This window comes from Scyliorhinus canicula, chromosome 28, assembly GCF_902713615.1.
Source record: "Scyliorhinus canicula chromosome 28, sScyCan1.1, whole genome shotgun sequence".
Lineage (NCBI taxonomy): Eukaryota > Metazoa > Chordata > Chondrichthyes > Carcharhiniformes > Scyliorhinidae > Scyliorhinus > Scyliorhinus canicula.
This window is the reverse complement of record NC_052173.1, coordinates 2,885,942-2,903,100: the sequence shown is the minus strand read 5'-3', so window position 1 is coordinate 2,903,100 and position 17,159 is coordinate 2,885,942. Positions and strand designations below refer to the sequence as shown.

The 17,159-nt window shown below is 47.8% G+C and overlaps 1 protein-coding gene across 2 annotated transcripts in view; it reads right to left on the bottom strand.

The window, feature by feature from the left end:
• Nucleotides 1–1,640: 1,640 nt before the first annotated feature.
• The window catches only part of nemp1 (nuclear envelope integral membrane protein 1), a 65,981-nt gene continuing 50,462 nt past the window's right edge, over nt 1,641–17,159 (bottom strand). The window contains exons 7-9 of one of the 2 annotated variants that reach the window (XM_038786637.1): nt 15,881–16,106; nt 13,932–14,105; nt 1,641–2,372 (exon numbers count right to left, since the gene is read on the bottom strand). In XM_038786637.1, the coding sequence (XP_038642565.1) occupies nt 2,237–2,372; nt 13,932–14,105; nt 15,881–16,106 (536 nt within the window). In that variant the 3' untranslated portion in view covers nt 1,641–2,236. The remainder of the gene's footprint in view (nt 2,373–13,931; nt 14,106–15,880; nt 16,107–17,159) is intronic. The other variant, XM_038786638.1, reaches the window with a different exon arrangement.

The following is a 17,159-nucleotide window of genomic DNA, read 5'->3' as shown; positions in this document are numbered from 1 at the left end:
CTGCTCGGGCCACGTCTTCTGACCTCATTACAGCCTTGGTCCAAGCATAGATAAAAGAGGTAGGGGAGGTGAGAGTGATTTGCCCTTGCCACTAAGGTAGCATTTGACAGAGTGTGGCATCAAAGAGCCCTGGTAAAATTGAAGTCAGTGCGAATCAGCGGGAAAACGCTGGAGTCATACCAACAAAGAACATAGTTGTTTTGTTGGAGGTCAATCATCTCATTCCCAGAGCATTACGGCAGGAGTTCCTCACAGTCCTCGGCCCAACCACCTTCAGCTACTCAATCAATAATCTTCCTCCCATCATAAGGGTTAGAAATAGGGATGTTTGCTGTTAATTGCACAACGGTCGGTGTCATTCACAACACAGATAGTGAAGCAGTTTGTGCCAATGTGCAGTAAGACCTCAACAACATTCGGGCTTGGATTGATAAGCAGCAAGTAATGACCATCTCTAACAAGAGAAAATCTAACCATCTCCTCATGACATGAAAATGACATAACCATTGCTGACTAATAATCTTTATTATTGCCACAAGTAGGCTGACATTAACACTGTAATGAAGTTGCTGTGAAAAGCCCCTAGTCACCACACTCCAGTGCCTGTTCGGGTCACAGAGGGAGAATTCAGAATGTCCAAATTACCGAACAAGCACGTCTTTCGGAACTTGTGGGAGGAAATCGGAGCACCCGGAGGAAACCCACGCAGACACGGGGAGAACATGCAGACTCCACACAGACAGTGATCAAGTCGGGAATCGAACCCGACACTGTGAAGCAACAGTGCTAACCACTGTGCTACCGTGCCGCCATTACTAATGTGTTGGGGATTACTATTGAGCTGAAACTGAATTGGAACAGCCATACAAATACTGTGGCTACAAGAGCAGGTCTGAAGCGAGGAATCCTGTGCTGAATAACTCACCTCCTGACTCCTCAAAGCCTGTCCGCCATTGACCACTTGCCTGGATGAGTGCGGCTCCAAAAACACTCAAGAAGCTCAATACTATCCAGGACAAAGCAGCCACTTGATCGGCACCTCATCCCCAACTTAAACATTTTGGCGTTGTCAGCATTGCCCACATCTCATGAAGAGAATAATTTTTACCTGTTACCTGTCTTGCTTTGCAGCTATATTAAGAATGGAAGATATGGTGATAGAGGTAGCGATTATTCACCAAAATTGTTGTTAAAATTCAGCCCCCTTGTACAGGAACATTTCCAGGACAGGACTCCCAACAATGTGGTTACAACTTTCAACATAAAAACTGTTCCAAAGAAAAAAGACAAAAGATTCATCACAATTCCTTCTACTGCACTGCTCCATTTTTTGAAAAAAGGAGTTCTGATGATGAACGATATTCTTTGCATAGATACAAATTGCAAACATTGAAAGTGTGGTGAACTTAGTAACATCACAGTAGATATAACCTGGTTGAACACACTTTGTTAATAGTCATATTTTCAACCAACGGGACACATTTTGTACAGAGTTCACAAGAGCGACCAGAGCATTCAAAAGATAACAAATAGTTAATTAAAAAGAAAATGAAATGGCAACAATAATTGAGCTGCCTAAAACACGCAGTTATTTAACTCTGTATCCCACCCTCTCAATGCAAACACAAAAACAGTGGGGGTACCAGAGTTTCAAAGTAAAATTTATTTTATGGAAGCTAAATTTAATTGACACAAAATTAAAATAATTTAAAACTAAATGGGTATTTGTGAAAGTTCAAAAAGTTGAAACTTTTTTTTGGCTTTTAAAGAGATCAGTTTTCCTTCTCTCGGTTAAAAGGGTTCAGAACTGCGACCCATGGCTTTCTTTCCCCAAGCAGCAATTGTTTCCAGTGTGGAATTGGTTTTTTTTGGTATCAAGCAGTGCACCAGAAACCGACCAATTCTTAAAAATCAACAACTGGTCAGTAAAATCATTAAAACATTCAACACCTGTGAAGGAGTGGAAATTCAGAGACACCACACCAAACTGTTCTTACAGCAAGCTTGATCTGGACTGTCCTGTACAGGCCACATCAGTCCCAGCACTTCGAATCCAGTCCAGTTTGGATGCAGATCACTGAATGAATTGCTGCGATTTTGCGTCTTTTTGATCACTTCGATATCGAAATGGCACGTCAAGCAGCATAAACAGCTTCCTCCTGTATGGAAAGAGATTTGGTCTCCAATGCACGAACCTCACTCAGGTCGGGGAATGTTTATTATCCGAGGCCCAGTCTCAAGATTCGTCGTCATAAAAACCAGTGTCATAGATCTCATCCTCTAAAAACAATCCACCTAGTCCATATTCTTGCTCGTGAACAGAAATTTCGTTGGGATTGAGGTGATCCTCCCCTTCAACAAAGTCAGCAAATCTGCAAGATGAGACATAGATCCTAGTCATGTCAATGTCTCAAATTCAACAGCTATTGAAAAACAAATCAAAAACTATTTGAAACGTATGAGCATTCTTTTCTTGCAAGAAACGCTGTTATTACAAATACACCCAACAGTTTTGGAAAGAGTATCAATTGTTCCCTAGAATCCCAATATCCATGAGTTGTGAAGACAACTTTAGTCAATTTTTCCTCTCCACTCCTGCGGGTATTGATCCTCAAGTATTAACAGGCCTCTGATGTCGAACTGGCCACTTTTCTTGTGTGCGTGGAGATAGGCAGGCACGCAGACGGGCAAAAAGAATTGATCCCCATTTTCCTCTTATTTTGTGCCCAAAGCTACAGTTTTCAATAGATGACACTGGAAACAGTTTGAACCAGAAACTCTGGCTGACATTTCCTCTCTAAAGCCCAGGGCACGGAAGCTTATTGGAACATTCCTAACGGAGATCAACTAACAGCAGCCCGGGGAGGATCAAACACGGAGCTTCCTGGCTGTTTGACTCAGTCCCACACTTAGCAATGCACTTTCAAAGTCAGCCATCAGGGGACTTTGGAAAAAAAGGAAATTAATTTTTAGACAAAAAAGTGATGACAGCAATCCTCTCAATCAAAGTTGTACGTTTTCACAACTTCGCTGAAGCCAGATCTTGAACAGGTCTCAGTGCCTAGTTTCAAGTACCAGACTACTGAAACATTAATGGAGTATCTCTTTTCCATCTGGAGTGGTCACACATTGTTTTGTATGCGGGGGAGGGGAGGCAGTAGCCTTGTAGTATCACTGGATGAAGAATCCAGAGGCCCAGGGTAATGCTCTGCGGACTCAGCTTTGCATCCCATCACGGCAGCTGGTGAAATTTAAATTGAATTAATAAAATCTGGAATTAAAAGCTAGTCTTATGGTGACAGCTAAACCCATTGTCGATTGTCATAAAAATCTATCTGGCTCACCAATGTCCTTTAGGGAAGGAAATCTGCCATCCTTGCCTGGTCTGGCCTAGATGAGAGTCAGGCCCACAGCAATGTGGTTGACTCTTAAAGGCCCTCTGGAATAGCCTAGCAAGCAAATCAATTTTGTCAAACTTTTAAGATGTAAAGGGCGGCACGGCGGCTAGCACTGCTGCCTCATGGCGCCGAGGTCCCAGGTTCGATCCCGGCTCTGGGTCACTGTCTGTGTGGAGTTTGCACATTTTCCCCTTGTCTGTGTGGGTTTCACCCCCACAACCCAAAGATGTTGAGGGTGGGTGGATTGGCCACGCTAATGTGCCCCTTAATTGGAAAAAAAGAATTGGGTACTCTAAATTTTAAAAACAGTTGAGAGTTCAAAAATCAATTGGACCACCTGGCATTGAGCGAAGCACTGAAAACGACAATGGCACATTGCTGACCCAGTCCTCCTTATTAACATCTGGGAGTTTGTCCCTAAATTAGGAGAGCTGTCCCACAGACTGCTCAAGCAACAGCCTAACATAGTAATACTCATGGAAGCACACCGTACTATGTCCCAGACACCACCATCACCAACCCTGGTATGTCCAACAGGACAGAGCCACCAGAGGTGACAGCACAATGGTATACAGTCGGGACGGTGTCCTCAACAGTGATTCTGGACCCCATGAAGTCTCATGACATCAGGTGAAACATGGGAACGGTAACCTCCTGCTGGTTACCACCTATCATCCCCATCAGCTGATGAATGAGCACTCCTCCATGTTGAACACCACTGAGCACAGAAGGTGGCAAGGGCACAGAATGTTGTTTTTAAATATAAATTTAGAGTACCCAATTCTTTTTTTTCCAATTAAGGGGCAATTTAGTGTGGCCAATCCACTTACCCTGCACATCTTTGGGTTGAGGGGGTTGAGACTCACGGAGATACGGGGAGAATGTGCATCAAGGGCACAGGATGTGCTCTGGGTGGGGGACTTCAAGGTCCATCACCAAGAGTGGCTCAGTAGCATCACTACTGAGAATCCTAAAGGACAGAGCTATTAGGCAGGATCTGCGGCAGGTAGCGGGAAACCGAGGGGGAAAACCAACTTGGCTTTGCCCTCGCCTGTCGCAGGTGCATCTGTCCCCGACAGTATTGGTAGGCGTGACTACCTTGTGAAGACAAAGTCCCGTATTCACATTGAGGATACCCTCCATCATGTTGTGTGGCACTACCACTGGGCTAAATGGGATTGTTTTTGAACAGATCTAGCAACTCAAAACTGGGCATCCACGAGGTGCTGTGGGCCATTAGCAGTAGCAGAATTGTACTCAACCACAAACTGTAACCCGATTGGGGAATAATCCCCACACTCTACTATTATCATCAAACCAGGGGATCAACTCTCAGTCAATGAGTGTGCAGGAGGGCATACCAGGAGCAACACCAGGCATATCTAAAACTTGGGTGTCAACCTGGTGAAGCTACAGCACTGGACTACTTGCATGTTAAACGGCAGAAACAACATGTGATAGACAGAGCTAAGCAATCCCACACCAACAGATCAGATCTGAGCTCTGCAGTCCGGCCACATTCAGTCCAGTGCAAAAAAAAAACCGTAGGTATTTGCAACGATCTTCAGCCATAAGTACAGGGTGGATGATCCATCTCGACCTCCTCCTGAGGTCCCCAGCTTAAGATGCAAGTCTTCAGCCAATTTGATTTACTTCATACAAATCAAGTAATGGCTGAAGTCACTGGCTATGGACCATGACAATGTTCCAGCAATATAGTGAAGGCTCCAGATCTAACCGCACCTCTAGCCAAGCTGTTCCAGTACAGCTACAACACTGGCACCTACCCGGCAATGTGGAATATTGCCCAGGAGTGTCCTGTACACAAAAAGCATGAAAAATTCAACCCAACCAATTGCCACCCCATCAGTCTACTCTTGATCATAGAATCAACAGTGCTGAAAGAGGCCATTTGGCCCATCGAGTCTGCATCGGCCTTTGAAAAGAGAACCCGACTCATCCCACGCCCACACCCTATCCTTGTAACCCAGTAACCCCACTCCCCACTTAACCTTTTTGGACACTAAGGGGAAATTTAGCATGGCCAATCCACCAAACCTGCACATCTTTGGACTGTGGGAGGAAACCGGAGCTCTCGGAGGAAACCCACGCAGACACGGGGAGAATGTGCAGACTCCACACAGACAGTGACCCAAGCCGGGAATTGAACCTGGGACTCTGGAGTTATGAACCAACTGTGCTAACCATTGTGCTACTGTGCTGATCAGCAGTGATGGCAAGTGTTGATCAGCCATATCCAATTCCAAAAGGACTCTCCACTAAGCCCCCGTCTCGTCCTCCTCCCAAGTCTTCCCAGATGGCCGTTGCCACCACCACCTCCTCCCCAACCAACTACTCATAAAGAAACCTTCCACATCAGCAACCCATTCCACCACCCCCCCATCCCTTCCCCCAATCCAAACAAAGAAAGCTCCACTGCCCCGTGCTCACTGTCCCAACCCACCCAAAGAGGAAACCAGTAAAACCAGAAAAAAAAAACAACCCCCCCACCCCCCAAGCAGCCAGCATGCTAATACCCCCATTCCTATACTCCAAACACAGGGCAGCAAACATTACCAACCTCTACTGTTACACATTAACAATACAAAGTGGGCAACAGTCATAAATGAGAACAAACAAACCCTCACCCCCCCCTGAATACAGTTCCTTGCAGGTCATCCCACCCAACACACCCCCCCCCCCCCCCCCCAGTCCACGGTCTCAAGCTACTCGCCTGCTCCGGTGTGTCGAAGTAGAACTCCTTTCCCCCATGCCTGACCCACAAGCGAGCCGGGTAGATCATCCTGAACCGCGCCTTTCCTCTGAAGAGAGCCACCTTGGCCTTATTTAGCCCAGACCTTCTCTTGGCAACCTCCGCGCCCAAGATCGGGTAGATGCAGACTGAATGCCCTTCCCAGGTACACTCAGAGTCTCCTTTGCCCACCTCAGGTTCCTTTCCTTATCCAAATACTGTACCAATGGAGCCATACGATGATTGCCTGCAGTAACTCTCCAGTTCTTGGCTTCCTCCTTTTCAATGATCGATAGGCCCAATCAACCTCTGGAGGGTAGTCAAAGACCCCCCTCCCCCACCAATTTTCTGAACATATCCCGTGGCATTCAAGAACAAGAACAAAGAAAGGTACAGCACAGGAACAGGCCCTTCGGCCCTCCAAGCCGTGCTGACCATGCTGCCCATCTAAACTAAAATATTCTACACTTCCAGGGTCCGTATCCCTCTATTCCCATCCTATTCATGTATTTGTCAAGATGCCCCTTAAATGTCACTATCGTCCCTGCTTCCACCACCTCCTCCGGCAGCGAGTTACAGACACCCACTACCCTCTGTGTAAAAAAACTTGCCTCGTACATCTCCAAACCTTGCCCCTCGCACCTTATATCTATGCCTCCTAGTAATTGACCCAAATACCCTGGGGAAAAGCCTCTGATTATCCACTCTGTCTATGCCCCTCATAATTTTGTAGACCTCTATCAGGTCGCCCCTCAACCTCCGTCGTTCCAGTGAGAACAAACCGAGTTTATTCAACCGCTCCTCATAGCTAATGCCCTCCGTACCAGGCAACATCCTGGTAAATCTCTTCTGCACCCTCTCTAAAGCCTCCACATCCTTCTGGTAGTGTGGCGACCAGAATTGAACACTATACTCCAAGTGTGGCCTAACTAAGGTTCTATACAGCTGCAACATGACTTGCCAATTCTTATACTCAATGCCCCAGCCAATGAAGGCAAGCATGCCGTATGCCTTCTTGACTACCTTCTCCACCTGTGGTGCCCATTTCAGTGACCTGTGGACCTGTAGGATCTCGCTGACTGTCAATACTCTTCATGGTTCTACCATTCCCTGTATATTCCCTACCTGCATTAGACCTTCCAAAATGCATTACTTCACATTTGTCCGGATTAAACCCCATCTGCCATCTCTCCACCCAAGTCTCCAAATGATCAAAATCGTGCTGTATCCTCTGACAGTCCTCATCGCTATCCGCAATTCCACCAACCTTTGTGTCGTCTGCAAACTTACTAATCAGACCAGTTACATTTTCCTCCAAATCATTTATATATACTACGAACAGCAAAGGTCCTGTGGTGATATGCATCACTATAAATACACAAGGGGTTAATGTAAATACAAGTAGACTAGCTAGACACTAAAGGGAGCACCAGAGACATGACACACAGACAGTCAACCAATAGGCCAGCAAGATAGGACACGACCAATGGGCATTCAAGACACACACAGAAGTGACACCACCACAGGAGGGCATTACACCAACCCATATAAAAGGACACAGCACACATGATCTTCCTCTTTCCAGTGGATACACTCAGTGAGTACGCAGGATTGATTTGAAACACATCACACCCACCACGTGGATTGTAGCAGACTGGTTCGTCAGTCTGAGTAGCTATAGCAGGATTAACAGGAGAGGCGAATCCAAGTGGGAGAATTGTTAACAGTTTAATAAATGTGTTAAAGCTATCACCAAGTCTGAACCTTCCTTTGTCAGAGTTCACATCAAGGAAGCAGCTTATGCTACGTCAAGAGCATAACAAAACAGGTCCCAGCACTGATCCCTGCGGAACACCACTAGTCACAGCCCTCCAATTAGAAAAGCACCCTTCCATTGCTACTCACTGCCTTCTATGACCTCGCCAGTTCTGTATCCATCTTGCCAGCTCACCCCGATCCCATGTGACTTCACCTTTTGTACCAGTCTACCATGAGGGGCCTTGTCAAAGGCCTTACTGAAGTCCATATAGACAACATCCACTGCCCTACCTGCATCAATCATCTGTGTGACCTCTTCGAAAAGCTCTTATCAAGTTAGTGAGACATGACCTTCCCTTCACAAAACCATGCTGCTTCTCACTAATACGTCCATTTGCTTCCAAATGGGAGTAGATCCTGTCTCGAAGAACTCATGCCCTCAATACCTTCTGGCAGCCCCACAGTCCTCAAGTTTTTCCTCCTTGAGCGATTTTCCAGGTCATCGGCCTTCAACTTCTTCTGCCCCTCCGCCATCATCAGAATTTCTGCCTCCAAGGAGGCAATCCGGTTGTTCTGATCTGCCACCGTCTCCTCCACCTTCTGGAGCATCACATTCTGCGCCTCAAGCCTCTATTCCACTCTCTCCAGGGCAGCCCGAATCGGCTCTGCCACTCTTGCCAAATCCTCCGAGGTCGCCAGCCTCCGCTTCTCGAATTTGGCCGAGAGAAATTGGACCAACTGCTCTGTCGACCACTGTGTGGGCAACGATGCCATAGGTCCCTCCGCCATCTTTTCCTCTGCTGCGCCAAGCGTGTCCTCCTGCTCTGAAGAGTGCCCCTTATTCAACACACACCTGGTTTGATAACTCGACATCACCCATCGAAGGAGAATATCTTTGTTCCTTCCCCATCCCCCTGGTAAAATGGGCAGAAAGGGCCAAATTGTCAGTCCTCGGGTAGGAGTCACCTTATGTGCGACCACTCACTCCATGGCCACCATCGGAAGCAGACACTTTTAGAGAAATCTGTGACAGAATAGTGGGATGCATTCAGTAAGGAAATAGGGACAGTACAGGGCCAACACATTCCAATCAAGAAAAAGGGTGGGACCAACAAATTCAGTCAACCCTGGATATCGCGGGATATACAGCATCGGATCAGGAGAAAAAGGGAGGCTTATGGCAGATATAGAGGGCTCAAAACAGCAGAAGCCCTAGAGGCGTATAGAATGTGCAAGAGGGAACTTAAAAAGGAAATCAGGAGATCAAAAATAGAACATGAAAGGATACTGGAAGGTAAAATAAAGTAAAATTCTAAATTGTTGCACCAATACATTAAGGGTAAAAGGACAACTAGGGAAAGAGCCGGGTCCATTAAGGACCACAGGGTAATGTGTGTGTGGAGCCGGAGGGTGTAGGTATGGTTCTAAATGAATACTTTGTGTCAGTGTTCACTAGTGAGAGAGACGATGTGGGTATAGAAATCAGGGAGAAGGACTGTAATAAAATTAAAGAAATTAACATCGACAGAGAGGAGGTGTTGAGTGGTCTAGCTGCAGGCTGAAAATTAGACAAGTCTCCAGTGCCAGATGAAATGTATCCCAGGATGCTGAGTGAGGCAAGCAAGTAAATAGCAGGGGCTCTGGCAATAATTTTCAATTCCTCTCTGGCCACAGGAGAGGTGCCGGAGGACTGGAGGATCGCCAATATGGTACCATTATTTAAGAATGGATAATCCAGAAAATTACAGGCCAGTTAGTCTAACCTCAGTGGTGGGGAAACTATTGGAAGCAATTCTGAGCCACATAATTACTCTGCATTTGGAGAGGCAGGGATGAATCCAGAACAGTTAGCATGGGTTTGTTAAGGGGAAGTCATGTCTGACCAACTGGATTGAATTTTTTGAAGAGGTCACCAGGTGTGTAAATGAGGGAAATGCATTTGACGTAGTCCACTTGGACTTCAGCACATGGGAGACTGATAGCAAAGGATCCATGGAATCCAAGGAAATTTGGCAAATTGGATCTAGAACTAGCTGAATGGTAGGAAGCAGAGGGGGATGGTTGAGGGGTGTTTCTCTGACTGGAAGCCTGTGTTCAGTGGGGTCCCGCAGGGATCAGTGTTGGGGCTCTTGCTGTTTGCGGTTTATATAAATGTATGAATGTAGGAGGGTTGATCAGTAAGTTCACGGATGATATGAAAATTGGTGGTAAATAGTGGAGGAGGATAGCCTTTGATTACAGGAGGATATAGACGGGCTGGTCAGATGGGCTGGTCAGTAGCAAATATAATTCAATCCAGATAAGTGTGAAGTGATGCACTTGGGCAGGACAAACAAGGCAAGGGAATACATGATAAACGGCAGCACCGAGGATCAGAGGGACATTGGTGTGTATGTCCACTGGTCCCTTAAGGTAGCAGGGCAGGTGGATATAGTGATAAGAGGGCATATGTACTTGCTTTTATTAGCCGAGGCATAGAGTTTAAGAGCAGGGAGACTATGCTGGAACCTCTATAAAACATTGGTTAGGCCACAGTTAAAGAGTATTGAGTGCATTTTTCTGGAATCCACATTATAGGAGGGATGTGATTGCACTGGAAAGGGTGCAGAGATTCTAGTTATGAAGAGAGATTGGATAGACTAGGGTTGTTTTCCTTGGGGCGGGGGGGGGGGGTCAGAAAAAGCGAACAAGAGAAAGAAGCAAGCAACAGAAAATAAATAAAACAGAGAAAGAAAGAGATCCCATCCATCACTTTAAACATTCGCTCCCTCCACCACTGACACAGTGGCAGCCGTGTGTACCAACTACAAGATGCTCCACAGCAACTCACCAAGGCTCCTTAGGCAGCACCTTCCAAACCCATCACCGTTACCACCTGGAAGGACAAGGGGCAGCAGATACATGTGAACAGCACCACCTGCAGGTTCCCCTCCAAGCCACACTTCATCCTGACTTCGAACTCTATCGGATGTTGCTTCACTCTCGCAGGATCAAAACTCCCCCACCCCACACAGCAGTTCAAGAAGTTGGCTCACCCACCACCTTCTCGAGGGCTATTCGGGATGGGAACAAATGCTGGCCTAGCTAGGGACGCCCCTTGTCCAGTCCAAGAATGAATTTTAAAATGCATTCACAATTTTCCAACTGGCCGAGGCAGCAGAGCAGTCTGCATTGTAGCTTCGAGTTGTGCACAAGAGTTTTGAGCACTCAACTTCTTCATAGGGGTTCAAATACATTGCACAAAACTACAGTTACTTGCGACAAAGTGATATCTTTGCTCAAAAAGATTCAAGATAATTGGTGTTGGTGTGGGAAGAATCAAAATTCATACTAGGACAATTGGACTGCAATTGCGTGGGAATGATATGATGAGCTTGACTCTGCGTCGATGCGCGCTTATTCAAGATGGACATCCATGGAGTTGAAATTAGGGGCACAATCAACCCGAATGGGGACAGAGACCTGTAGCATGCGAGATTAGCCGGGTGTTTCCCAGCGATCCGAGCCCATCTGGGTAGATCGGGAGCCTCAGCGGGGAACTCCCCGGTAAGACCGCACTTAGCCTCATTTTCCGCACGGAGGAGCTCCGCTCTCCGGAACACCTCAGTGCTGTAAGAGATTGGGACATCATTTCAAAATGGTGTCCCGATCTCGAGTCCCTGATGCAACCCCCCAAACGCACCCTAAGCCCCAACTCGCTATTAAGGGGGTCCCTGGGCCCCTCTATACCAGCTGGCAGTGTCACCTGGGCACTTTGGCAGTGCTAGGCTGGCACCCAGGTGGCACCAGCAGTGCCAGGGTGCCACCCTGCATGGAGGCATGCACCTGGGGGCCTCCCAGCCCCTTGGGCCGCTCCGTCTGGTCCCCATTTGTGGAGAACAGTACTGAACGGTGCTTGCCCGAGGTCTCCAAGGCTGGGAGTTTGATCCCACACCCATGTTAGATGTCGGGAAGACATATTAGAGTGAGACTAGCTGTCCCATTCTAATATGCAATTTGCCAGAAAGTGATCCCTCTCACAATGGGCAGGATTCATGTCGTAACATCTCACGGGACCGCAGTAGATCTCGCGAGGAGTGGCGAGCCAGGTAGACCCCGGAATGAGGATCCCCCGGCATTACCGGTCATGTTGCACTGCGCTGCTTTTTGGGCACGACCAGCAGATATCACCCTAGGTATCTCTAGTAAAAATAATACTCGGTTTCCAAGCACCAATACCTCATTTTATTTACAACAAAAATATTCTCTTGAATTCTCAAGATGGAAAAAGATCAACATGCAACACCAGAGTGACAGAATGTGAGCTAGTGCCAGTGACTCCATTCAATAAACTGAGCTCCTCCCTCAACTGGGCAGAGGCAAGAAACATTCTCTATTTGCAAGAGGGAGAAAAGAGGAGGGGGAAAGAAAAGTGTCGTCAAAGGTTACTCTCACCCACCTCCTAAAGGCCGAATCAAAAGCTGAATTTACGGGTGCCTGGGAACAGATAGCTGGGCGGTTGATGGGGAACAATTGAAGAAAAGAACTGGCACAGGCCACAGCTCAGCCATCATATGTTTTGCTTCTGATTTCCACCCCCGCCTCTCCCAAATATACATGGGGCGGGATTCACCAACCCCGCGCTGAGTCGGAGAATCAGCAGGGGGGGGGGGGCGCAAATCGCGCCACGCCGCCCGGCGTGACGCCATTGGGGCCGGCATGGCGCCGCTCGATGCGCCTCCCCCGCGATTCTCCGGCCGGTATGGGCCGAGCGGCCGTGAAAAAAGAGTCCCCCCCCCCGGTGCCGTTCTAACATGCTCTGAGCTGGCGGGACCTCGGCGTTGAAGGGTCTGGGGACGGCCTGTGGGGGTGGGGGGCCGACCCCGGTGGGGGGCTCCAATGTGGCCTGGCCTGAGATCAGGACCCACCAATCGGCGGGCCAGCCTCTCTGTCCCTCGGCCTCCTTACTTCCGTGCCGGCGCCTGTACTCCTGCGCCATGTTGGGTCAGGGTTGGCGCGGACAAGGGATACACCGCGCATGCGCGGAAATCGCACCGGTGGGACTGAGAATACGCGGATTCACGCCGGACCCACTGCACATGCGCAGATCCCCCAGCACCCATTCCACGGCCGTATCAGCAGCTGGAGCGGCATGAACGGCTCCAGCGCCCTGCTGGCCACCTGTAGGGGCCAGAATTGCTGATCTTGGGGCCGTGTTGACGCCTTCAGGAAACGCAACGGCGTTTCCGACAGTGTCAATACTTAGCCTCAGGATCAGAGAATCCCGCCCATGGTATTTAAAAATCTGTGTTGCACATCATACCCCAGGCAGCCATTGTGGTTCTTCATTCTGGAAAATACAACGACGGTATGAAGTGTGATTTTTGTTCTGAAAACCTGGATTCCCTGATATTCTCAGAATACAGCTTTCATTCTTCACAGTCTCCTCTGTGCAACTGTGATAGAAAGGTGGAAAAATTTAGCACCTCTGCAAAATGGAGCAGCATTAAACCAAGTGTACCGTGCAGAGGCCAAGCAATAATTGCAATTCTCAGCTTATTGGACAGTTTACCAGCGATGCTCATTTTCCTGATGGGTGCAGATAAAGTTGGGGGAAATTCAATGCAAACGCAAACATGGTCTGTGAAAACAAGAGGCTTGCCAGGTCGGACCGTCCTTTCCTAATCCATCTTTTAGGCCTTTCTGGGTTTTAAGTGGGAGCTGGATTCAATACTGCCGCACAACTTAAATGTGCTTCAACCCAAGCCACAGCGAACAGAGGTGCATTTGCATTCTGCAATTTTTGCACACATCCAATTACTGATCTCAGTTGTATGATCAAGGTTAGATAATCAACTAAGGCTTGGATCCTCCTGGAAATAAAGATGGAATGGGAAGGCTAGTTATCCAAGTTGCTCTTGCACATCTCCTGACAACCAGCTCAGAGGCCCTCGTGACAATGGCCCAGAAACAGGCCCATTTTCTCTAAGGGAGGAGGAAGATATTGAAAGCACAAGAGGGTTTAAATATCAAACCAGCATTACCTCTTTGGTGTAGAAAGTCTAGACACCATTTTCCATGCATTGAATTCTGGGCTGCTGCAATACTGTTGCAGCTCCTCCAGGGCTTTGTGTGTTTCAACTTCTCCTTCTCGCTGATATTCCTCGTCAGTTAGAAGTTTCCGGGGCTTTGGCTTGCCTCTTATTTTGAATACTTTCCTAAGTTTGAAAAATGATGAAAGGTCACTCTGTATTTTTATTCAGAAGTTGAGGTTTTTTCATCTCTCCAACTCCAGAGCAAACCAGGGAACACTCAACACACTTTCTGAACTCTTCTCGGCCCCGTCCTCAATATAAACCCCAAATCCCCGAATCAGGAATACAGGTTATTACACATGTAGGAAATATATTCAAACTTAAACAGAAACATCCATCAATTGACCTGGGTCTTCCAGGGAATTCCATTTTTCTCAAGTTCCCTATTCATTTAGGAGCCACTAGACCAGTGTTTTACAAACTTTTTTTCCGGAGAGACATTTTTACCAACCGGCGAACCTTCAGGACCCAACCAGGGTGACCTTCGCGGGCCACGCCAGCCGACCCACGCCGGCTGACCTGCGCGACCCACCATTTTCTCTTACCTTGTTTGTTGCTGACAAAAATGGAGGAAATGGTTTTGGGTCCCTTTGGCCCCAATGGTCCCTTTGGCCCCCTCCGAACTTGAAAAGAAAAAGGCTGCGACCATACATTTTTAAAAATGCGGCCGCACTGCGCAGTGCGGTCGAATTTTTAAAAATCTGTTCCTGGCCATTTTGAAGGCCGCTCGCAGCCGGCATTATTAAAAGTCAGCTGCTGCAGCTGTTGCGCGCGGATTTGCACGATCGGGAGCGCCGTGACGGACGCCCCCGTGACCCTCCTGACACCCGCCCGTGACCCACCCGCGGGTCGCGTACCTGAATTTGACAATGCCTGCACTAGAGAACCTCAAGCACAGATAAGCAGCTCCACTAGTCTACAATCTGTCCTTAGGTGGTATCCCCACATTATTCCACTTTCATAACATTTAGTGACTATAATAATCAGCATGGGGCATATGGAGTGGGGATGAATGTTTTCCCCGTGCTCCCGGAGAAGGACGGGCTCCCCACGAGGGGCAGGGTAGCTTACCCCGTACTTGTATAAAAGGTCGGCCAGTCTGGAACTGACCAAGGAGAGAGAGAGTACCTGGTGAGGTTCTACCGGTACTCATGTAGGCAAATTTTGTAAAATAAATGTTGTTTACTTTTACTTACTTTGGACCTTATTAAAGTGACGTTGTACTTACTGGTACAATACCAAGAGGGGCAGCAATGAAAGCAAGCCATTGTAGTTGCACAGTAATGCATTAAAGCATGGTGGGGAAGTGCCTGCACGTGAAAGAACTCTGAACATGCGAGGTGTAACTTGATGCCTGGTTTCATGTAAAAAAACATTCCCAATGACAGCCACTCTGGTGTGTAGTGAAAGCATCACAGGATGATCCCTGGAAGCTGCTTGATGCTGGTATAAACCGACACAAACTGGCCCCCTTGAAATACCCCTCCCTAAACTTCTCCATCTCCAAGACCCTCCGAAAAACCGACATCTTTGACCAAGCTGTTCGTCACCCAATCTCATCGTCTTTGTGGGCTCGGAGGTGATTACACCTCTGAAGCGCCTTCGGACATTTTTCTACATAAGGAGTAAACGTGTACTGTTGACCAAGCATAAAGGCAGGTTCAGACTGGCATTCAAACTCCATTCTCCTCGTTGGTAAGTCAACACTCCAGCACTGGGGTTGCAGAGTCCTTTTCCAAAGCCAGTGTGAAGATATTAACTACAATAACTGTTTTATTTCCCCCAAGTCTGCTTTGTAGCAAAGCCGTGCCAACCTGATTCACTTGTCTCAGACATGAGATGAACAAATCTGTTTTTGTCCATTTAGATCAACTGAACATATTGTTATTTTAACTTACTTGTATGCAGAGTACGTCCACCTCAATGGAAGCTCAAGGTTCTTGATGCAGAAAGCTACAACGATGAATGCCAGGGCAACTTGTTGTACTTGAATGCCAAAGTACATTAGTAATAGTCCCAAGAGTTGCAGAGTCCAGTTTAGAAGATTGACACTTCTATCCTCCACCAGTGGACCATACTTGTAGCAAACAGCAAAACTGACAAAGGCAGATATCATCACATAGCCTGAAACATTAACAGCACAGGAGGAAAACCTTCAGAAAAAGAAGCAATTTGTTTTTCCCTAACTAATCTGCAAATCAGTCTATATAGTGTCAGTGCGCCACAGGCCTATGAAGAGGCCAGCAGACTCAGCCCAACGATTTAGAACTGGATTGAGGGGTGCAGAAGAATAAAATCAACACACAGATATCAGGTGCTTTCTCACTGTGGTACGCATGTGGGAGGTTACCAGATGGTTGTGTTTTAAAATGTCTCTTTTAACTTAAGGTAAAACAGAATGCCCTGGATAGGAGGGGATGGTGAGCTCATGCTAAACCACTGCACAGAGAGAGCGAGAGACAGAGTGCGAGAGAGACAGACAGAGAGCGAGAGAGAGCGAGCGAGAGCGACAGAGAGCGAGAGACAGAGACAGAGAGCGAGAGAGAGAGAGCAAGCGAGAGAGAGAGAGAGCGAGCGAGAGCGAGCGAGAGCGACAGAGAGCGACAGAGAGCGAGCGAGAGCGACAGAGAGCGAGCGAGAGCGACAGAGAGCGAGCGAGAGCGACAGAGAGCGAGCGAGAGCGACAGAGAGCAAGCGAGAGCGACAGAGAGCAAGCGAGAGCGACAGAGAGCAAGCGAGAGCGACAGAGAGCAAGCGAGAGCGACAGAGAGCAAGCGAGAGCGACAGAGAGCAAGCGAGAGCGACAGAGAGCAAGCGAGAGCGACAGAGAGCAAGCGAGAGCGACAGAGAGCGAGAGAGAGAGAGAGAGAGAGAGAGACAGAGAGAGACAGAGACAGAGACAGAGAGAGAGACAGAGAGAGAGAGAGACAGAGAGAGAGACAGAGAGAGAGACAGAGAGAGAGAGACAGACAGAGAGAGAGAGACAGACAGAGAGACAGAGAGAGACAGAGAGAGAGACAGAGAGAGACAGAGAGAGAGAGACAGAGAGAGAGAGACAGAGAGAGAGAGACAGAGAGAGAGACAGAGAGAGAGACAGAGAGAGAGAGACAGAGAGCGAGCACTGAAGCTAGCACTTTTCCAGGAGACACATCCGGAGTGAGACTCATCCAGAGTGGG